The sequence below is a fragment of the Gopherus flavomarginatus genome, chromosome 2 (assembly GCF_025201925.1).
Source record: "Gopherus flavomarginatus isolate rGopFla2 chromosome 2, rGopFla2.mat.asm, whole genome shotgun sequence".
In the NCBI taxonomy this organism is placed as follows: domain Eukaryota; kingdom Metazoa; phylum Chordata; order Testudines; family Testudinidae; genus Gopherus; species Gopherus flavomarginatus.
Window position 1 is genome coordinate 24,412,185 of NC_066618.1, and position 23,219 is coordinate 24,435,403.

The 23,219-nt window shown below is 39.9% G+C and overlaps 1 protein-coding gene across 2 annotated transcripts; it reads left to right on the forward strand.

The window, feature by feature from the left end:
* Positions 1-2,641: 2,641 nt before the first annotated feature.
* GTPBP4 (GTP binding protein 4) lies at positions 2,642-22,435 on the forward strand. 2 transcript variants are annotated; one of them, XM_050942249.1, is made up of 18 exons: positions 2,674-2,750; positions 4,615-4,671; positions 6,112-6,282; positions 7,659-7,762; positions 7,842-7,978; positions 9,353-9,453; positions 9,881-9,973; positions 12,339-12,530; positions 12,620-12,685; positions 13,482-13,571; positions 15,190-15,300; positions 16,726-16,803; positions 16,928-16,979; positions 17,603-17,703; positions 18,200-18,397; positions 19,729-19,794; positions 21,247-21,390; positions 22,165-22,435. In XM_050942249.1, exons 2-18 carry the CDS (start codon positions 4,657-4,659, stop codon positions 22,315-22,317), a joined length of 1,872 nt encoding a protein of 623 aa, XP_050798206.1. In that variant the 5' UTR covers positions 2,674-2,750; positions 4,615-4,656; the 3' UTR covers positions 22,318-22,435. The 2 variants fall into 2 exon arrangements, with proteins under 2 accessions (XP_050798205.1, XP_050798206.1); XM_050942248.1 differs by lacking the exon at positions 4,615-4,671 and having other exon boundaries at positions 2,642-2,750.
* The last annotated feature ends 784 nt before the right edge of the window (positions 22,436-23,219 follow it).

A 23,219-nucleotide genomic window follows, 5' to 3' on the forward strand; every position in this document is an offset into this window, starting at 1 on the left:
TTTGCTACTACGTTCAGAGAAGACTATTGCCATTCTCTCTCTTGATACCACTTGAGTCATTAAACAATGCCATCCTGGCATCTGCTACAACAGTAGTAGGTCTTTGTCCAGCAATAGAAGCTACATTTGGATCAATCAGAGAACTATCCATTGAAAAAGTACTGGAAGAAGCAAAGACTTCAGTCAAGAAGTTGACTAATGAAGGCATTGATATTGAATCCTTAAGTGAAGAGGCCAAGAAGTGTTTGTTAAGACAACTGAAAAAGGACACAGACTTGATTTTTAAAAATCTACAACAGCGACATCTAGATTCTACTCAACCTCTTTGTAGCTTTTATAGATCCCTGTTCTATAAAACGCCAACAGCTGAGTGGAGTGAGGCACTACCAGCAATGGGGCTGCCATGTGCTCAGGACAGAATAGAGAATTTGAACACAGAATGGAATATCATATGACAAATGAATGAAGATTTGACTTCAACTTCTTTTTATTTATCACTAATGGCTCAACCCAATCTTCATGCTATGTTTCCTAGGATGAAAGAAGTAGGAATTCATCTCTTCCTACTCCAGTAACAACAGCTATAGTTGAGCATTCTTTTTCATCACTGAATAGAATTTTGTGCTCTGCAAGAAGTTGCCTTCTGCCTGATCATGTGAGTGAACTACAGAGCATATCAATTGAAGGAATGGAAGTACCAGACACACGAGAAGCCACCAGAGATGAGCGCATTGCATTCAAGAAGTTCATTAACAGAGTTGTGCAAAATTATAACAAGAAACCAAAACGGATGTAGATGTAGTGCTTCTATAGAAGGCTTGAGTAGCCAACTTTAATTTGTGTGATGATTTAAAAACATGAGTTAAATCTAATAAAATAGTCATTAGAAATTTTTCAATTTTTACTATGGTGCCATACAGCTCATCTTCACCCTTATGGTCTCACTCCTTATTGGCTCTGCCCTCCCCTGTAAATTCGAACACCTGCACTAATTTCAATTCCTGGGGAAAACATTGCATCCCACTAAGTTACATCCAAGAGTTTTAAATGAGCAGGAGCTTGCTGGACAACTAATGTTAATTTTTCAATAAATCTTGGACTACTGCAGAAGTTCCAGAAGACTGGAAGAAAGCTAATGTTGAGCCAATATTAAAAAAGGGTAAACAGGATGATCTGCATAATTATAAGCCTGACACTGATCCAGGGAAAAATAATGGAACTGCTGATAGGAAAGGAGAGTAATATAATGCCAGTCAACCTGAGTTTATGGAAAATAGATCATGTTAGGCTAACTTTATTTTTGATGAGTTTACAGGTTTGACTGATAAAGATATTAGTGCTGATGTAATTATATTTAGATTTCTGTAAGGCATTTGACTTAGTGCCATGTAACATTTACCAAAACCTAGAATGAGCCAAAATTTACATGGCACATATTAGATGGTTTAAAAAATGACTGGTCTCTAAATGTAATTGTAAATGGGGAATTATCAAGGAGCAGGTGTGCGTTTAGTGACATCCTATAGGTCTTAGTTCTTGGCCCTACACTAATTAACGATTTCATCAATGACCAGGAAGTAAACATAAAATCATCACTGATCAAGTTTGCAGAGGATCCAAACAATGAGAGAAGGGTAAGTAGTGAAGATAGGTCACAGATACAGGGCAATCTGGATTGCTTGGTAAACCAGGCACAAAGCAACCAAAATATGCCTTTTTATATGGTTAACAGTAAAGTCGTTCATCTAGGGAACAAAGAATGTAAGCCCTACATACAGGATACGGGACTTGATCTTGGGAAGCTGTCATAGTAGATAATCAGCTGACCATGTCTGTGACTAAAAATGCAGTGAAGGTGATCCTCAGCTGAACAAACAGCTGGATCTGGGGTAGGAGTAGAGAGGTTATTTCACCTGGTATGCCCACTGCTAGAATGCTGGGGTCAGGCGCTGCAGAAGGAGGTGATCCAGTGGAGAGGGAGCAGAGAAGAACCAGCAGGGTGTGACTAAAGAGTTAGAAAACATCTTCGGGCAGGAGCTCGAGGGTCCACGCATGACTGGACCCGCGCTGGCCAAAGAGTTTGCCAGCCTGGCAGAGAATGGCGGGACATGCATGGGGGCTGAAGCTGGACCCAGGCGGCGTGGCAGTAAGGTGATCAGATGTCCCAATTTTATACGGACAGTCCCGATTTTTGGGTCTTTTTGTTATATAGCCTCCTATTACCCCACACCCCCATCCCGAGTTTTCACACTTGCTATCTGGTCACCCTACGTGGCGCCCAGTTAACCGCGGGGTGCTCGGTCTGGGGGGTTGTTTTGCACAGGGATGGGGGGCTCCATCCGTCCCAAGGGTTCGAGCCAGATGACCACCTCAGTCGAGCCAGGCGCTGAGACGAGGCAGCTGAGGCCAGCAGCTCTAGGCAGCAGATCAGACTAGATGCTCCTGCAGCTTCTTTCTGCTTCATCGCCCCCAGGTCCCGGACCCTTTCGCTCGGGCTCCGTTCCCGGCCGCACAGTCTGGCCGCAGGGCGGCGCTGCAGTTCAGACCGCCACGGCAGGGGGCGCTGTGCCCAAGGCGTGCGGCTGACAAATATTTTAACTCTTGTTCCGGGCTGAGTGTCTCGGCGGAAGTCTCGCGAGACTGTACCCGGTGGTTCCGGACCCGGCCAGGCAGGCGGGCAGACACGCGCGGAGGTTGCGGCCATGGCGCTTTACAACTTTAAGAAGATTATGGTGGTTCCTTCCGCCAAGGTGAAGCTCTTCTCCCATCCCCCGTCAGCCCCATCGCAGTGGTAGTGGCGGGGGGCGCGCGCCCCTTTTCTCCTATCGGCCGCTGGCCGGCAGCTCGTGCTGAGCTGGAGCCATGTGTGCCGGCGGCGCTGCCCCGCCCCGTGCCCCGCGCGTGGGACCTTCAGTGCCCCGGGCCGTGTACACGGCCGGGACGGGGGAGCGGGATGGATACGGGAGCCGAGGAGGAGTTGAGGGGACCGGCTCCAACAGAGGAGTGGAAGTTGCGGGGGCAGCGGGCTAGCAGAGGAGTGGGGGGGTGGGGCCGGCAGAGGAGTGGGGTGGAGGAGGAGAAGCGGGGTATTGGGCTGCGTGCATGTCACAGGCACCTCTGCCCTGTGAAACTAACACAGGAGCGCGGTGCCTCTCTGGTGAAAACCACCTCAGCCCAACAGCAGATCTAGGCCTTGAGGTGATGGCTTCAGGCTGGTTTCACTGAAGCAATGTTTCTACTGAACACGTGTGAAATGTACTGGGGAAAGGTGATGGTTATCAAATATCACTGTCTTGTGCTTTTCCAGGGAGCTGCCAAAGTCTTCCTCAAATTTAAACATAAGCACACATTTTCTGTAACAGTCCCTCCTACATCGCAGAAACTTGGAGCTTGTTAGTCTTTAAACCAAACTGTGGTTTGACAGGCAGGAATTTTCTAAATTGTAATCCTGACTGTTACTGATTTAGTGTCTGGCCTTAAACAAATCATTGTCTGTATTTCTGTCATGGTATAATTCTGCACTCTGAACCTTAGTCCAAAAGATGGGGTACTAGCATGAATTCCTCTAAGCTCAGTTACCAGCTTAGTACTTGTAGCGCTGCCACCAACCAGGAATTCCAGTGCCTGGTACACTCTGGTCCCTCAAAACCTTGCCCAGGGACCCCCAAGACCCAGTCCCTCTGGATCTTAACACAAGGAAAGTAAACCCTTTCCCTCACCATTGCCTCTCTCAGGCTTCCCCTCCCTGGGTTACCCTGGAAGATCACTGTGATTCAAACTCCTTGAATCTTAAAACAGAGAGGAAAATTCACCTTCCCCCTCCTTCTCTCTTCCCCCTCCCAGACTCTCCCTGAGAGAGAAAGTAATCCTAACACAGAGAGAAAATTAACCTTTCTCTCCCCCTTCCCTCCTTTCTCCCCACCAATTCCCTGGTGGATCCAGACACAGTCCCCTGGGCTCTCACCAGAATAAAAAAACCAATCAGGTTCTTAAACAGGAAAAGCTTTTAATTAAAGAAAGAAAAACAGTAAAAATTATCCTTGTAAATTTAAGATGGAATATGTTACAGGGTCTTTTAGCTATAGACACTGGGAATACCCTCCCAGCCTAAGTATACAAGTACAAATTAAAATCCTTTCAGCAAAATACAAATTTGAACTCCTTCCAGCCAAATACACATTTGCAAATAAGGAAAACAAACATAAGCCTAACTCGCCTTATCTACCTAGTACTCACTATTCTGGACATATAAGAGACTGTATCAAAGAGATTGGAGAGAAACCTGGTTGCACATCTGGTCCCTCTGAGCCCCCAGAGTGAACAACAACCAAACACTAACAGCACACACAAAAACTTCCCGCTCTCAAGATTTGAAAGTATCCTGTCCCCTGATTGGTCCTCTGGTCAGGTGACAGCCAGGCTCACTGAACTTGTTAACCCCTTACAGTCAAAATAGACATGAAGTACTGCTGTTCTATTAACCCTTAACTATCTGTTTATGACAACCTCAGTTTCCCATTCTGTAATATATTTAGTTACCTGACACAGATTAATTACTCTTTTTAATATTTATATACTGTTTAGTATGTAAGTGTGCAGTATTAACGTTTACAGGGAGAGAAATTAAACAGTGAAAATCTGCCACACAAAGGGTAAATGACTGGACATAAGGTACTATCACAAGTAGTGGTTGTTATAAGAAATTCATTGTTTTATAATAATCTGAGTTATCGTCACTGCTATGTGTGTAATCCTGAATGTACAGAACTCCCTCAATGGGACGTTACTCTTGTCTGAAATGTGAATAAAATTGTCCTTGTTAAAAAAGACTTCAACAAATTTAAGATTAAAAGAGGTAAATTCTTGTGACTAAACATAGCAAGTCTCTCCCTAAAGTCTGTCTATATAAAGTGATTACATCCAAGAGAGCTTATAAAGTTTTATTTTCTCGAGACAGTCACCTTTTGTTTTTCTTTTCTAAATGCAGAACAGACCTGTTTTCAATCATTATTTTGAGCTTCAGAAGTTCTGTGCCATTTTCAGAGGCATATGTAAATACCAACGACAATTTTAATAAGTGCCTGTGTCCTTCAGACTTCTGCTGACTCTTCTTCTCCCAACCCTTCATTACCCCTCTTCAGAGACAGTTGCTTAAAATCTGTGAAAATGTTTTAAATTGGCTTTGGAGTTTCATCAGGGTTCAAAACCTGAGCTGGGTGGTCAGATTATTGGAGAAAGGACAGTAATGTGCATATTATAAGGAATTGCCCCAACAGGAAAATATAGAGAAATGTTTTTATGCGCAATAACTTATTGTTCCATATAGTATCTATTGTGAGAGAGTGCAAGTGCTGCACACACAACTCAATACACAACTCAGAGTGGGTCAATAAAATACCTGGACAAAACCCAAACAACTCTTCTCCCCCTATTTAACATTGTCAAAAGTCGGGTGTGTGGGGCGGGGGGGAAGGAAATGAAGCCTTTCATTATGATCTGTGCCTCACCAAACATGGACTCTGACAGGCCAGCAGAGAGGGAGGAAGCTGTAGAGATTTGGGCCTTCAACTGAACACCTTACTGCCCACCCCAATCAGTTGAGATCTAGCACTGATAGTGGATACATGGCAGTTCCCTGAAAGAATGTGGGAAAAGGAGGCTGTCTCTTACATAGCTGAAATGAACGCTGGATAAAAGAATGAAAGGTTCTGCTTACAAACTTGTGGGTGGTGCATGGGATTGAGTGGTCTGAACTTAATTTAATGGAAGGACTTGTTTAGATATCTTAAAATTGGAGTGACATGCTATTGATGTTTTTTACTGATGCCTTTGAAGCTGCACAACAGCTTTTTTCTTTCAAAAAACTTGGTTATCCCACACAGTATGCAAAATTCTTAACTTCCACAACAATGATAGAAAGTGGATGCATTGTATTCTATCAACCTAAAGGCGTGGTGTGAAGTGTGTACTGATTCTTTCAATAACTGCTTAGGTGTCTTTTTAAAACACTCGACTGCTCTGTTTTCCTTTTCTAAATAACTTTCATATTGGAATATGGGTTCTTAGGAATAAGTAATACAGTCTTTGCTGATAATTGTACTTTTCTTTCAGGACTTCATAGATCTGACATTGTCGAAGACCCAGCGAAAGACTCCGACAGTCATTCATAAGCATTATCAAATCCACCGCATTCGACAGTTTTACATGAGAAAAGTTAAATACACCCAGCAAAATTACCATGACAGACTCACCCAGATTTTAACAGATTTCCCAAAATTAGATGTAAGTGACTTTGGCAACTGATAAGTAAAAGAAAGTGTACCTTAAATTCGTCAGATCTAATGCTGTGACTGTAAATAGTGGTCTTGTGAGGTTTTGTTGGCTAAGCAAAATCAGGCTGACTTATTACTTGGATAGGAGACTTTGGAATAAAAATTATATCTGCTGGAAGAGGTATTGGTAACTCAGGTGGCTCTTTTTCTTTTGAGTAAAGTTCTGAATCAGGGCAACTTTTTCCAAGAGCTCACGTCTTGTAGACGAGAGGTAAAAAATCGAAGTCTTAACCACCAGTGGTGATTAAAGATCTCACAGCACTTTTTCCAGAAGTGAGAGTTTTAGCACAAACTTCTAGATACATTTAAATTTGATAGAAACTTCAGTTGAATGATGGGTAAAGAAATATAGACTGTTAAAGCACTTTGGCTTCCTATTTCTAGTGAAAGGTGCTAAAGAAGCATAAGATATCATTTTCACAGTTATTGCCATCCAGATGTTTTGTAGGAAAGAATGAGCATCCAAATATAGGTCTGATCAGTGGTTTACAGTCTAATGCACTGATCTTGCAATTGCAGATGTGCAGTCTTCAGTAACTGGGGCTTTGTGTATGCACATGAATCTGCCTGTACTTAATCCGACGCAGAATTGAGACCTTAGTTTGCGTGGGTTTTTTTCTGACTTCTATTTCTAATGGCTGATCTCCATTACAAAGTTCTGAAGTACAGCTTCTGTATTTACTAAACTAGTTTGGTATCTATGTCATGTGGTTAAGTTTCTAAAAATAAAGCACGTAGATGGGTAAAATATTCTCTCTGATTCTTTTACACAGAGATGAAGAGATGTGTTGTAAACTCTTCAAAAAGAATTGATGTGAAGAGGGTGCACTCTTCATATGCTGAAGAGTTTATTCAGGCATGAAAAATTGTCTTCCTAAAAAGAGATGAATCTTACAGAATTTAGGGTTCAGTGAAAGAGAGGAATTACTTTGCTGTGTTCCCACAATAGCAGAAGTATGTTAGAAAAAAGGCTACCACTATACAGTATGCTTGCAGTTTCCCTCTATACAATATAATCTTGCATTTTTTTCCTTTTGTAACAAAAAATATTCTTACAAAGAAAAATGCACAAGCAGAAATTTAGCTTCAGTCTAATGAAATATAAAGCAGGAAATCAAAGTTATGGAAAAAACATTCAAATGTATGGATAAGCAGATTATTTTCTTTAGAGATTTTTAGATACGGAAAATGGTCTTCAGTTTGTACTTGTCAGCTGTACCACTGGTTTGTATCTATGAAAAAGTTCAAATTAGTAGTAAGAAGTCTACGTTCGTGAAAGAAAACATCCAGAAAAGGTTTTGATTAATTTATTTTATGCTTTTTTAGGATATCCATCCTTTTTATGCAGATTTGATGAATGTTCTCTATGACAAAGATCATTACAAGTTGGCCTTAGGACAGATTAATATTGCCAAGAATCTGATTGACAAGTAAGATATCTTAACTTATTTTTCTGTGGCTTGTTTTTGTCATAACAACAGATTAACCTTTTCTTTCCTCCTGCAATAGTGTTTCTAAAGATTATGTGCGCCTGATGAAATACGGTGATTCTCTTTATCGATGCAAACAGTTGAAACGGGCAGCTTTGGGACGTATGTGCACAATTATCAAAAGGCAGAAGCAAAGTTTAGAATATTTGGAACAAGGTATGTATTGCAAATATGGTAAAATGAAGAATTTTGAAGAGAGAATTTGAAATACAGACTGCGCATAAAGACTTTTTACCAATTGTTTTTATAAATAGCATCTAACCTTACTTTAACGGAAAGGTTTGAGGAAAAACATTTTTTTTCTTTTTTCAATTTATTTACTTTGAGAAATTATCAACATTTTGTGGTTAGTTTCAGTATTTCTCCTGACTAGTCAGTCAAATATACCTGCTTTTTCTGAGATTTTTTGCATGGCAAGAGGAGAGGGAAAAACATTTAAAAAAAACCCAGGAAAATATAATTGGCACAAATAATTGGCACAGGAGCCTTCGGAAGATTAAGTACTTTGAAGTATTCTTAACTTGTTTCTAAAACTGACTAGATTTCTTGTTATTTGCAGTGGTGGTGTAGCCCTGTGGGTCCCAGAATATTAGAGAAACAAGGGAGGTGAGGTAATGCCTTTTATTTGGCCATCTTTTGTTGGTAAGAGAGACAAGCTTTTGAGCTTACCTAGAGCTCTTCAGGTCTAGGAAAGGTACTCAGAGTGTCAGAGCTAAATGCAAGGTGGAACAGATTGTTTAGCATAATAATCCCTTGAAATGTGATAACTACATTTGCTAAACAGTCTGTTCTACCTTTTATTTAGCCGAGACACTCTGAATACATTTCCCAAACCTGAAAGAGAGCTCTGTGTAAACTCAAAAGCTTGTCTGCAACAGATGATGGTCCAATAAAAGATATTATCTCACCCACCTTGTTGACCGTGTCTTAAATATTGCCTTCACAGTTAAGTACATTTATACAGTGCATTTTTCCTAGTATTTGATTTACTTTGACTAAATGATATAGGCTGTCATTATTTATCTGTATCAGTTCCCTTTGTCTGATTTAATAGAGGCCAAATATTCTTTATATGTTCTTCACTGTGGCCCTTTTTGCCTCTTGTTCACATTATAGCTAATTGAGGGGGGTGATGTGTTAATTAAAATATAATACAACTTTATATTAAGGTCCATTTGTAAATAGATTATCCAGGTTAATAAATATTTTCATAAATGGTTAATTGTTAAAGGTCCAATTGGTTGTTTATAACCATCTAGAACACCTTCTACTGATGTGCCTATAACTATAACATATTCAGCTCATTCTTGTAACATGCTTTATTAATACTTTATTAACACTTTATGAACCACTTACGGAAACTTAATGCAAAAATATGTCCAAATTAAATGTAGTTTCTGAATAATGTTGTTTCTGAATAAAATCAGAAGCTTTCCCATCTACAAAGAAAGACACCTCCCTTCTATTTTAGTACATTTAAACTTTATTTTATCACCTATGTAATTAATTAATGCTTTTAAAACTTTTCAGTGCGACAACATTTGTCCCGTTTGCCAACTATTGATCCCAATACGCGAACTCTTCTGTTGTGTGGCTACCCAAATGTTGGAAAATCGAGCTTTATAAATAAGGTTTGTGAGTTTGTTGTTAAAAAAATATGACTTCAAAGTTTAAATAATTTGAACTATTGGGACTCTACCCAAGGATCTTAGTTAGCAGTCTCTGTACAAGGTTAGGGATTTAGTATGAATCTCAGTGCTGTAGAAGGAAATGAAAAAAAAGGTTTATTTTTAAACCAATTTATTGTATCATAAGCTTCCCCAGCGTGGTAAAATCTTTCTCCTGGATAGATCAAAAAGTGTATTAACCTTCTATAGAAAACCATTGAGAATAACCACTTTGGTGTAGCAAAGGAAGTGCATGATAATTGATATAGACTCGTAGACTTTACGGTCAGAAGGGACCATTATGATCATCTAGTCTGACCTGCTGCTGTCAGGAAAATAATTATCTCAGTAAATGACAAAATCTTTGTTTGGGGATTTTTCGTATTTTAAGGTGACAAGAGCAGATGTGGAAGTGCAGCCTTATGCCTTTACCACAAAATCCCTCTTTGTGGGACACATGGATTATAGGTATCTGCGTTGGCAGGTAAGAGCTATTTCTAACTTACCGCTCTGTTTCCACAGGAATGAATTGGTTAGGATCTTGTTGCTGTTGAGAATACCATTTTGCTTGCTGGTGGCTGTTTCTAAAGTACTGTGCCTAGAGAACTGCTGTGTAAGATCTCTCTTTACATAATGTGCTGAGTAAGGTCAGCTATCAGAAGCTATTCTAGAAATGTAGATCCTGGGGTTTTTCAGTTGCTGGGAGGGACAGGGCACTTGAATAACTCCTGAGTAGTAAGAGAAAGTGATTCATCTCCAGACTGGATCAGGTCAGGGCAGGTCTCCCTCCCTCTGATTCAGTCAAAGTGAAAATGCACACAAACTACAGGTAGTCTTTCCTTGTATTACTGTGGTACTCTTCTCTGACTATAATTTGAAGTACTCAGTCTCATCTTATTTTAACACAAATACTATTGTTTTCTTATTCATTTTTCATGGTCTTACTTCGAATGAAATTACAAACTCCTGGCTGAAAGGAAACTATATATATAGTTGCGATTGTCAGCGTCTGTTCTTTTAGGTTTTTATACCATGCGTATCACTATAGTATCTGAGCACCTTCCAGTAGTTTATTAAGCCACATAACTACACATCTGTCTTATGTTGTTTGTTCTACTGCACATGCTTCTCTCTCTGGGGAAAGAATGAGAGAATGTCCTGTTTTAGAGCGCGCGCGCTCCCTCTCTCTCTCTCTCTTTAATATAAATATATTTGTTGCTATGTGTTTCTGTTAGAGAAGGCAGGTCAAAGAAACATGCTTTGCACTTAAAGCAGAAAATGGTGAGGTTCCTAAGTTCCTGGGGCTGTTCATTCCACAGTCTCAGACTGCCCCCAGAGAAGGTGCGCTCTCATGCACATATAAGCTTTACTCTTATTGTTGAGAGTTCCATTGTGCCAGAAGAGCATAGTTTACTCCTGGGGGAATTCTGTGCCACTACTCACATGTAGAATTCATGTCCCCTGCAGATTTCTTTGCTTCTCTGCAGAAAATGATGGGGAAGTATAGGTAAGCTGTAAGAGCAGTCACGCCTCCCACCCCAGCAGTGCTGGCACATCATTTTGGGTGCCCAGAGCAGCGGGTGGAGAGGTAAATCACTGTGGGACTGGAGACGCCTCAGCCAGTGGCTCCTACCCTGCTCCGGGCTCAATTGCTAGTCCTGGCTGGGGACGGAGGAGGATGGGACTGTCTCTTCCCCTGCAAGGAATGGCTGGGGCTGTGCCAGACCCACCCCTAGACCCTTCCCATGCAGGAAGCTCCATACCCCCCCCTTCCACCACTTCATGACCCCATCACTCCCCAGGCTTAGGGGAAGAGGTCAGTGTGTGGGGAGCTGCTCTCCCATCCACCTAACCCCACACATCTGGGCCCCCTATATCCAGACCCTGCCAAGCCCCACCCTCCTGCATCCATACCTCCACCCCTGCACTCAGCCAGCCGGCCCACACTTGAAGCCCCATCCCACTGAGCTTCACTTCCCCAGCACCTGGAACCCCCACTGCTGAGCCCCATCTCCCCACACCCAGACCCTTCTGCTGAGCCCCAGCTATCTGCACCTGGACCCCCTGCAGAGTCCTGGACTCCCCACCTAGCTTCCTGCACACAGATTGCCCCACACAGTACCCGATCACCCGACATGAAGCCCCTCCACACTTGGATCTTGCTGGGCTGAGCCTGCTTGCAACACATTTGGATTGGGCGCCAGGGCTGGTGTGCATGAAGGACTCTGTTCCTCTTGCATACTATCTTGGTGCAGCAGTTGTGGAGGGGTAGGGCCCCAGAGTGTTTTTGGGGCAGGCCCAACCCTTGTGCTGTGTCAGGGTTGGATGCAGCCTCACCGCCAAGTCCATGTCCTGGGCGGAAGGAAGGGCTGCAAGGGTGATCCTCCAGCTCCTTGCTGCCAGTGGCCTGTGCTCCCCACTACCATGCTTGGGGCATCCACATTTATTTGACACATAAAATATGCAGGATTTTAACATACTGTGTGCGGAATTTTTATTTTTTTGGTGGAGAATTCTCTCAGGAGTAATAGTTGTTGATCACGGTCTTTGTCTTGTAGCTTTAGATGATTGTTTAGATATCCTGGGGCCCTGTCATGGGGGGCTATGAAGATAAGGACTGAGACCTTGCACTTAATATGATATTCTATGGGAAGCCAGTGTAGGTTGCAGAGGACAGGTTTGATATGTTCCTGCTTTGATTCTTTCCTAACCAATAAGCACAAACATACTGTGAAAGATTGATTGATCCATATCACTTTTCTCCCCTCATCTCTAACCCCCCCAATCTTATTACTTCTATGGGTAATTTATGTTAAGGTGTGAGTTAATTATGTTAATCTAAATTTTAGGTGGTAGATACCCCTGGTATTTTGGACCATCCTTTGGAAGAGAGGAATACCATTGAGATGCAGGCTATAACAGCGCTTGCACACCTTCGTGCTGCTGTGCTCTTTGTAATGGATGTGTCTGAGCAGTGCGGGCATGGTCTGGAGGATCAGCTAGAACTCTTCAGAAATATTAAACCACTATTTGCTAATAAGGTAGATCTGATTTACAACACCAGTCAAATCTAATTATTCACAATGTGAAACAATAAGCTGAATAATGTTGTTTACTTTCTTTCTATTAGCCTCTTATAATTGTAGCGAACAAGTGTGATGTGAAGAGGATTTCTGAACTTCCTGAAGAAAATCAGGTTAGAAGGCCTTTTCTTCTTTTCATAATTTACAAAAGCATTGTATGCCTCTATTGTGGAATAATATAAGTTATAATGTGCACAGGTGAACTTCATTGTGTAACTTGTTAATTGGACAGTTTAATAATCTGATGAAGAGTAAGTAGGTCTTTAAGTCTTGATTTTTTTTTATTTTTACTTTTTTAATCATGAATACCTACTAAGGTGTGTGTTTGTGTATTTCCATGTATGGGGGGTACATGTGTGAGAGAGATTAGCATAAGTGCAAAGCACCCATAGCTCCTGTTGATTTCATAGATACTAAGGCCAGAAAGGGTCATCTGATCTGAACTCTTGCGTAACACAGGCCAGTGAACCTCACCCAACAGTTTCTGGGTAGAGACAACTGAGTACTAGTGTGAGGCACACTGTCTTGAACTGTCTGAATGGAAGTTATGGATGAAGTAGTATCTGCACACACACAGGCTTGATTTTCATATGCATACAGGTAACCCTGATTTTCACAAGTTCTGAGCACCTATCTAATGTATAAATATTTTTTCTATTTGTTACTTAACTTACTGTTTACATCTGATATCCATAAAGTATTTATGTGTAAAAGTTAGTCTATGCAAAGTTTCTGTAGTTCCTCTTTAGGAAGACATCCATTAATAATACAGTCGTTCAATAATGTCAGAAGAAATTTTTATTTTGAAATGAGATTAGAAGTTTGACTTAGTTTAATGAGATGAAAACAGTGATCGTTAAGAAATAATCAGAACGTACTTTATTTTTGTGTGTTCTGTTTGTTTTTTAGAAAATGTTTGAAAATTTAGAAGCAGAAGGATTTCCTGTCATAGAGACAAGTACTCTAACAGAAGAAGGTGTGATTAAAGTTAAAACAGAGGTGAGTTTCTTCTTTCACTTACACAAATTTTGTTCCAAATAGATATCTACCTTTTGTTTTACTGCTTGTGAATCTACTCTTTATTAAAGTAGTGGACTGGTGCTCTGGCTTGAGACAAATAAAGCAAGTTTTCCTGTGCATCTGAGGAACTATGACACTCAAATGTTCAAGATTTGGGTCTCACCTGGGACAGATACTGCCAGATGAGCAAAATTGTTTTTGCTTTCTATGATGTGAATAAGTGGAGATTAGGATGAGACAAGCAAGCATGATTATTACTTCTGACATATTTATTGTACAGTTTTGCTTACTGAAATGGCTTTATGAAAATTAGTGCATTTTTTGAGGATCCCAGGGGGATGATAGCCACCCTCTTTTATCCCAGCGTATAACAAAAGCAGTAGAAGTAAAATAGATTGTAAGTCACAAAATCTGAAATGGCAGAAAAAACTATACACATTACAATGAAAACCCTAGATCTTAATTTGGACTGAAGAGATACTGTTTGAAAATTGTTAACTCTAATCCAGCAGTTCACAGACTGTGGGTTGGGACCTCAGAGTGGGCCGTCACCCCATTTTAATGGGGTCACCAGGGCCAGCATTAGACTTGCTGGGGCCTAGGGCTGAAGCCTGAGCTCCACTGCCACCCAGGGCGGTGCGGTTCGGTCTCCTTCCTTCCGCTTCTGGGGTCATGTAGTAATTTTGTTGTCAGTAGGGGGTTGCGGTGCAATGAAGTTTGAGAACCCGTGTGAATCACCGGTTAGATTTATATAAATTCTATGCAGTGTCTTTAATCCTGGTGGAATTTCTATGTACTGCGAACTTCTCCACTGTCTTTCAGATATTAATCTTAAATTGACTATTTGTTCAGAGGCTGTTTGATCATTTCTTAGACCAGTGTCTCTCCTGCTACTCAGAAATAACACATGAGGAAATTCCATCTACTTTGAACTCTTGTCCCATCAGACTTTTTGTTAGCAGGGATAAAACAAGATAGTCATTAATTTGGCCCTGCTTTTGGTCTGGGCAAGCAGGGAATTGTTCTCAGCTAAAAATAAAACACTCCCACTAGATATTACAGAACAGTAAAAGCTCCATTTTGAAAAGGTCCTGTGTATCTGTAGAAATAAATCTGAAGACAGTTTGTTTTTTGGGAACCATTTTCCAGACATTACTCAGGCCTTATGTTGGAAACTATTTTCAAACTTCATATCCAAGATTGAACAAATATGACAACCAAATCCTTAACTATAATTTATCACACTTCCTTGGCATGATTTTCCAGATTTCTTTAATTAAAAAACAAAAAAAACTTGACTGAGATTTTTTTCTTCTGTGAGCCTTTGTTGCTCTGATTTTTCTTTCTGTATTGCTTGTAGATTCTCACTGTAGGAGATTCCGTTCCCATTTAGTCATGGTTTAAATATGAATATTGTTACATAACTGCTCTTGTATTGAGTTTTAAAATAAAAAAAATCAAGTATTTTGAGGGGAGGGGAAACAGTGACTTAAAATAGGATTTGAACGGGTCTCCATAGGTGAAAAGCTAGTGCATTAACTCAAACTGCCTTCTCTCCGTCCCAGATAATAATTAATGACACTTTGTACATTTTTAGGCCTGTGACAGACTGTTGTCCCATCGTGTTGATACCAAAATGAAAGGAAATAAAGTGAATGAAGTGCTGAACCGACTACATTTAGCTGTACCAGGCAAAAGAGATAATAAGGTAGGTTATTAAAATTTTGATATATTTTTTCAGTAGTCTTTGAAAATCCTTTTTTTGCTGACTTAATGTGGGGATTCATTTTGTCGGAATCGTGTGAATTTCAGGATTTCACTTAATGTATTGGCATAGTGAATTAGTGTGACAGTACCCAGGGTACAGCCTGGACTGATAGATAGCTGTGTCCCCTCAGTTCTCCAACCTGGGGTGTCTTTTATGCTGCTTTGCTGTAAGAGCAACCACTCCTGGTCTTCCCCCACATAGCCTCCAGCATGTAGATCATTCCCAGCTATATTGTATGAGTGCTATAGCGAGCCACTGATGATTTACACTGCAGGGCAATACCAGCAAACTCCCAGTGCCAGACTTCCCCCCCAGAAATGTGCATAATGTACTGCCCAGCACCCTCCTGGACAATACAAATTCATGTAAAGTCCGTCATTTTTGTTAATAGAAAATAATATGCACAAATCTTGTTATCCCAAATGAAGTTTCCCAAACACTTCAATCCAGACACATACTGGTTCAGATAAAACAATAAAAAAAAAGTTTATTAACTACAGAAAGATAGATTTTAAGTGATTACAAGTAATGAGGCATAAAAGTCAGTGTTGGTTGCAAAGAAATAAAAGGTAGAACATAATTAACTCCTAACTTAAGATAAATGAATTCAAGAGAAACCTTTGCTTTACCACATGCTTTCTAAGTCTTACTGTCTGGAATCCTTTCAGGCAGGACCTCTCCCCCAGTTCAGTGTTAATTTCCTTGTCCTTCAGGTGGTGTTGATGCTGTGAGTAGAGGTGAAGGAAGAGATAATTTGGGGCATCTGTTCACCTTTTTTTCTATCTTTTCATCCTCTTTGAGAATCCTCTCCAGCTGGGATTCAAGAGACAAAGTCTGTGGGACAGGAACTTCCAGCTGTTTGTTTGTTTGTTTGTTGCCAAGATGTAAATTTCTTGCTCACCCCCTTTTTCCTGCCAGAGAGTGGCGGCTTCACCAGGGATAGTCCATTTAATTTTGTTGAAACCTGGCTGAGGCATCACTTTGCCTTTTGACTTTGAGAAAGCAGTTTGTGCCTGCTTTTCTAAACTTGGAATGTGTCTCAGTGTTATACAATAGAATCTTATAACTTTACATACAATATTGCCACACACATTTTACCAGGACAAAATGAGCGGCACGCTGAGTTTTCAAATGATATCTCACAGGGCATATTTTGGACAAAATCCAATATAGTTTTTGTAAAAAGCGTGAACATAGGGATACAGACTGTCACAATCAGTTAAGATTATTGAAAATTTTTCTTACAGAGAAATGGATAGTGACAATATTTTATTTGCATTACAGAAAATTTGGGATTTCCACATTATATTAAAAAAAGAAAAGAATTGCATGCTTTTGTGATCATGTTTATTGCATTAATTTCAGGAAAGGCCACCTTTCATTCCTGAGGGAGCAATAACACGTAAGAAACGCATGGAAGTAGATGTACCTAAAAAGAAGAGGGTAAGTGGTTTACAGAACAGATTTGACACCCTTGAATTGAGGAATTAGTAGTGAAATTAAAAAAATCAAAACAAAAGAGTGATCATTGAAAAGTACAATATTTATGCTACGTATGTCTTTTCAGGAGAGAGATCTTGAAGTGGAAATGGGAGATGATTATGTTTTGGATCTTCAGAGTAAGTGTTACTCAAGTCTCAGTATAGTTATTTTAAGAAGTGAAATTGGGCTGACGCCTTTCTGTGTTTGTAGCAGAAAGTTTCAAGCAGGAAAATCTTATCCTAACTATTTCCATCTTAAGTGTCCTTGCTGATATTTCAGTGAACACTACCAGACTTTTTCTCTAATTCCAAATTTGTAAAAATGGGCTTTCTGCTCTCACCTGTGTTGTGATGTAATTTGGAGTGTCTTCCGGTTTGTAGAACTACTGAAACAATGAATGGCTTGATGACTCAGCTCTGTTTCTTTTGTCCTGCTTGGACCTATCTGATACATATTCTTGCATGATCCTTGTCTTAAAGGAAATAATTGATTTGTGGAGAGAATAATTTGGTGTGTTCTTTTTCACTGATATTACTGTTGCTCATTATTTGTGTGTCACATGCATCATCACTGTTTGAGAAGACTTCCAGTGTAAAGTTCTGTGTGGCACAGATCCTGTATGTTATCAAATGCTTACATTTTAGAGAGAGATTTGCATCCTAATATAAAGTACAAATGTTTTCTCCCATCACGGATTTTTTTATAAAATGTTTCAACGAGTTAAAGTATTGGTTAATTTTTGCTTAATTTCTTTTTTTAGAATACTGGGATCTAATGAATTCATCTGAAAAATATGATAAGATACCTGAGATCTGGGAAGGACATAATATAGCTGATTATATTGATCCAGATATCATGAGGGTGAGCTTTATGCTATTTGTTTTACACTTTTGAAGATATTCTGGTGGTGAATGGTGATGAACTTGAAACCACAAGGAAACCCCTTGGGTGGGGTCTGGAAGGGCTGCTTCTGCTGGAGCCAATATTAGGTTGCGGTGATCTCTGATTAGCTTATTAGCAGAAATGCAAGTTCTTTTATTTTTAATGTTTTCTCTGTAGTGCTTGTTACTTTAAGAATAAAATAGACTTGGATTAAAAGAGCTGTGTGGTAACTAACTAACTGTGACAGTCCCACTTTTAGCCATCTCTGAAGAGAAAACAAGCAGGTCTGTTTGGACAGGCTGTCTCGGCTGAGATAACACGATATTGTCGAATTATGCAGCCTGGAAATACTCTGATCAGACGGGAATGAGACCCAGGCCTCCAGCAATGGGTCCCTGCAGGCAAATACACGTGCAGTTGCCTTGAACTGTGACACTAACAACTTGTTTTTCATTTGATCTCTTTACATTTTAAGAAACTGGAAGAGTTAGAGAAAGAGGAAGAGCTGAGGCAAGCTGCTGGGGAATATGAGAGTGAACTAGAAAGTGAAGATGAGGAAATGATGGAAATCAGACAACTGGCACAACAGATTCGAGAAAAAAAGAAACTAAAAATTCTGGAATCCAAGGAAAAAGATACTCAGGGTCCAAAAATGCCTAGGACAGCTAGAAGGGTAAGTATAAAATACCGTCAGTAATATAGTCTTCTTCATGGATAATATGCAAATAGCAAATGATTCATTATTAGGTGTGATTTCAGTTACAAGATTCTACCAATCAATGTAGCACTTTCTTCTGTACCCTACTCTACCCCACCCCCCTTTTCCTTGCCAAAAACAGGTTCAGAGAATGCCACTGGAGCTCGAGGAATAGCTACTGTGGTGATAGGTAAAGAGATGTGGAAATATGAGGGAAAGGGTGGGAGCCTCCGTAAAACATGGATCTGGCATTTTGAATCTTTTAGCTTATTAAACAGATATTGGCATACTATATAATTGAGCTGTAATTCCATTAAGGGGATCTGGTGATGTCATAAAAACACTGAAAAGCTGAAACAGAATTATGGCAGCATAAACCTACATTTGGCTGTTTTATAACAGGTGGAACTGATCTCCCCCATGGCTTCCTCCCTGTCGTTCTGCCCCCTCTCGCTTCTTTCCTGCTGCTCACTCCCTGCCTTCTCTCCTCTATATTACCTCTGGGCCTGTTGTGTTGAAAACCCTGCTTAGTGAGTTATGTAGGTCATGCCAAACAAATGCCAGTAGTACCATCACATTATGTCACGTTATGATACATATGTTCTAGAAAAACTCATAGGAATTTATTTAAAATTTTAGAAGAGGGCTTGGTTTTCCCTCTTCAGCTGCAAACCCCCGTGTTCTTTAGTTGTCATGAGTCTAACTGTATGTGGCTTGGAGAGAGCTGTGAACACCTCTTGCAATTATATAGAATAGCAGTGTATACATAAAAATGTCACTAACTTAAAGTCTATTATTTTAGACCATTCCTGGGCTGGAAGTGATTGTTAGTTTCCTTTAGGAAGTTCGGGAAACTCTCTTTCTAATTATATAAAGCAGCTGTGTCTAGCCCAACAGGGTAGCAAGAAGTCCTGTTGTAAAGCTGTGACGGTTTTAGAAAACTTTTACTGTCCTACGTTACAATGTTGCCAATAAGTGGGTTTGTAATTTTGGTAAAAGAGGGGAATTTTGCACACTTTGGGAAGAGAAGGAAATATTTATGTAACAAGTTGATTTAAAAAACAAACAGCAAAGCCTGGCAGCTATTTGAAGTTACTGTAGAGTTTGGAGTATTAAAATAATCCCATGAAGATGCATTAGTGGGCAGAGAGCCAGTAAAGTGATCAAAAGTGCATGATAAATTCATGGCTCAGGATAAATCACATGGCTCTTCAGTTTGTTGTATGTATATGTCCACATCCTGGTGTGTGTATTAATAATATATAGACATTCTCTTTATTAGCTTTTCTTTTCTTTTTTTTTTTAAGGTCCAACGGAAGACGCTAGAGAAGGAGATGAGCAGTCTTGGTCTTGACATGGCTGGTAAAGATGAAGTAAGACTTTTGCTAATTAAGTATTACACATGTCTGAAGAGTGAGAGTCTGAAAATCCCATTGGAGTTGTGTGCTGAACTCCTTTTGGATGCCTTTGAAAATCCCGCTAAAATGTCAGTTACATCTACAGTTGATAAACTGAGTGAAGGGACCATTAATTCATGTGTGGACATGCAGATCTCCTGTTGTTCCTTTATCAGGCTTGAGTGAGCTATGCAGGTATGCCATGCTAGTTACCTAGAAAAGATTTCTTTGCCATCATTTTTCAGAATGATATACTTGTATTGGCACTGCTGTCTTATACTAGAACATTTCATGTTGGTTTGAGTGGGATTCCAGCTCTCCAGAATAAGCTTAATGTACAAGAGTCAACTTTGGGGATACAGAGTTAAAGAGCAACAGTTTTTAGTATGTTTACTTTTTGAGGACATAATATTTATTAGGATAAATGCCCATTAAAAATGTGGCTTAAAGACACTGACAAGTTAAACAGGCTCATCACACATCAGCACCCTAAATTACTGGTTTTTAAGTGAGACAAGGTGGGTGAGGTAATATCTTTTTTTGGATCAATGTGTGCTGGGGAAAGATAAGCTTTCAAGCATACACAGAGCTCTTCTTCAGGTTTGATGTTAAGTGCCTGACTAGCACTTAGCAGGTAATGCAGTCATGGAGTAAATTGTCTGTCCCTGGATTTTGGGGTCCACTTTATTGTAGTGCAAGATCCCAGCACCCCTTTTTATACTCCTAATGTAGCACAACCATATACAGAGATCTCACGTGAGACCCAAAGTCTTCAGATAATGAGGGGTTGGGATGTTAGGAATAATAAGTGGTGCTATTATACATTTGAAGCAAATACTTACTGTCTGCAGAGCTTGGAATCCAAGTTTATTTAGGAGCCATACTTCCCAAAGGCCTGCTGTCTCAGCCAGACCCTACAGGGGAAGGAGCCTGAGACTTGTGTGGAGTGATGCTAGTTGTCATGACTTTGAAGCCTTTTTGTGCTTTATCATATAAAGCTACTGGTAGCTACCTTAGTCTGGGTTTCCCCACTGTGCAAAGTTTATTTTTGTTTTGTTTGTGCTGAGCTGCTGCAATCTTTATTATCTGTTCACTTTTTTGAATGATATATTTTAAAGTCATCTACCTCAAAATTCTGGTGCAGAAAGCTAGACACTGTGGTATTTTAGGGGAATCAGTATGAGAATGTTGAATGAGTGATACTAAGTGCATGTTAGTGATCTTTTGCATAAGAATTGTTGGAAATACAGCAGAGAACTTTGATCAACAGTTGACTTAAGGACTTTATCCAATGGTCTTTAGCTTAACGAGGAAGAGCCAAGAGTGCTGTATCAAAGGAAGCCACAGGATGTGTTTTTACAATGATTTTTAAATTATTCTATTTGAAATAGACAATAGCATCTCTAATGCTTACTTTGTGTATTTCAGGCACATTATGTGGTCCAAGCAAGAAGATCCAGGAGTGTAACTAGGAAACGTAAACGTGAAGAATCTGAACCCCCTAAGTCTGCAGCACGCAGTCGCAGTTCCTCTCGCACACCACGTGACATTTCCGGTCTGCGAGATGCAAAGGTTTGTTTTAGTTCATTAACATTATCTAAACTTTATGGTAACTGCTACAATATGTGGTCACATTTACAAATACTTTTAATAGAATGTAGATTAGGATTTACTATTTGTACAAAGTTTCAAATGATCTTCAGTGAAACTTTGCTCTGGTCTCTTTTCAGTATATATTTTGTGGAGGGGATATGTCTTCTCTTCATGATTTAAAGTCAGTTATTGCTCTGATTCCTTATGCACACTGAAAAATGACAACATGTAAAGATAAAATGTAGTGATACAAAATGGTTTAAAAATGTTTTTCACAAAACACTTGGTAACACTCAGATTTTAATAAATTTATTTTTAGACACCTGAGAAGGAAAGGCAATCTAAATTGAAATGGAATTCATTAACTTGACACATCTCATAATCTGACACTTAAATCTTGTGTCTAAATGTTTAGATTCCCAAAGATATCATAAGGTCGCTCTTAATATATTTAGAAATAGGATGCTAGCTTGAGTTTTTATCACAGAAGGAATTTCTGACTGAACTAACTTTGTTTGGAAAGGAGATTCATTTCCCCTTTGTCACTTTTTCTTACACGTGGCCTTGAAAACCCGCTCTAACTGCAGAGGTGATGGTTTGTGCTTGACCTGTTGTTTTGATATCTTCTTCCTGACATTCTGCAGTTTGGGTTTGCTAGACTTTTAAATAGAATTTTGTTTCAAGTTTCTTGCTGAGGAGAAGAAAGAAAGAAACATTACAGAGAAATTCTTTTTTTGTTTCTGTTTCAAATAGATGGTGAAGAAGGTTAAGACTATCATGAAGAATTCTCAAAAGAAAATGAATCGCTTGGGCAAGAAAGGAGAGGCAGATAGGCATGTGTTTGACCTTAAACCCAAACATTTACTGTCTGGCAAAAGGAAATCTGGTACAACGCAGAGAAGATAAAACATTTTTCTGAATTAAAACTACTTTGCTGTCCTGTTCTCTCTTCCCCCCACCCCCCAATAAAAACGAGATCGTATAATCTGGAAACAAAAATAATTATTAAATAAATGCAAAAATCTTTCCTTGGTAACTATTTAGATCTAAATGTGCAGAGGGAGAGTTTGATGTTTTGGTTCCATAGTCCAAAGTGGGTTAGTAAGGCCATGGGAAATGGATATGACTATCTCACCACTCGAACCAGAGTTTTGAATGGATGTCAGATTGGCATCAATCCAGATGAACCGTCTGAATAACTACAGAAGTTGAGGGTATTAAACCCAAATGGACTTGGCATGTTGTCATAAGAAAATAACTGTAACGAGAAACTTCACATTAGCTTGGCCAGTTAAAATGGTCTTAAGGATATTTTACCTCAGTGGTTTTAAAAAATACATGATTAAAAATAACAAAATAACAGTAATACTGAGCATTATGCCATATGCACAATATTACAAATAGCTTGTTATATAAGATGACATACTTATTCAGCACATGCAAAGCTGGAGTTTTGAATACTATCTTAAATTAAAAAAAAATCCAATGCTGTCGAGCACTTAGGTTTTTTTAATGGTTGAGATTGAAACATTTGCTTGTTTCTATACCTAATTTGCATATGACTTGTTATAAATGAAAAATAGGCAGGAATACATGTTCTTTAGTAAATCAACGGGCTGGGCCGGCGCGTCCATTTAGGCGACCTAGCCAGTCGCCTAGGGCGCTAGGATTTGGGGTGGGGGGCGGCATTTTGCCACTCTTGGCGGCAGTTCGGCGGCGGGGGGTCCTTCCGAGTCTTAGGCTGCAATTCTGCGGCGGGTCCTTCACTCGCTCTGGGACCTGCTGCCAAGACCGGGAGCTGCGGAAGG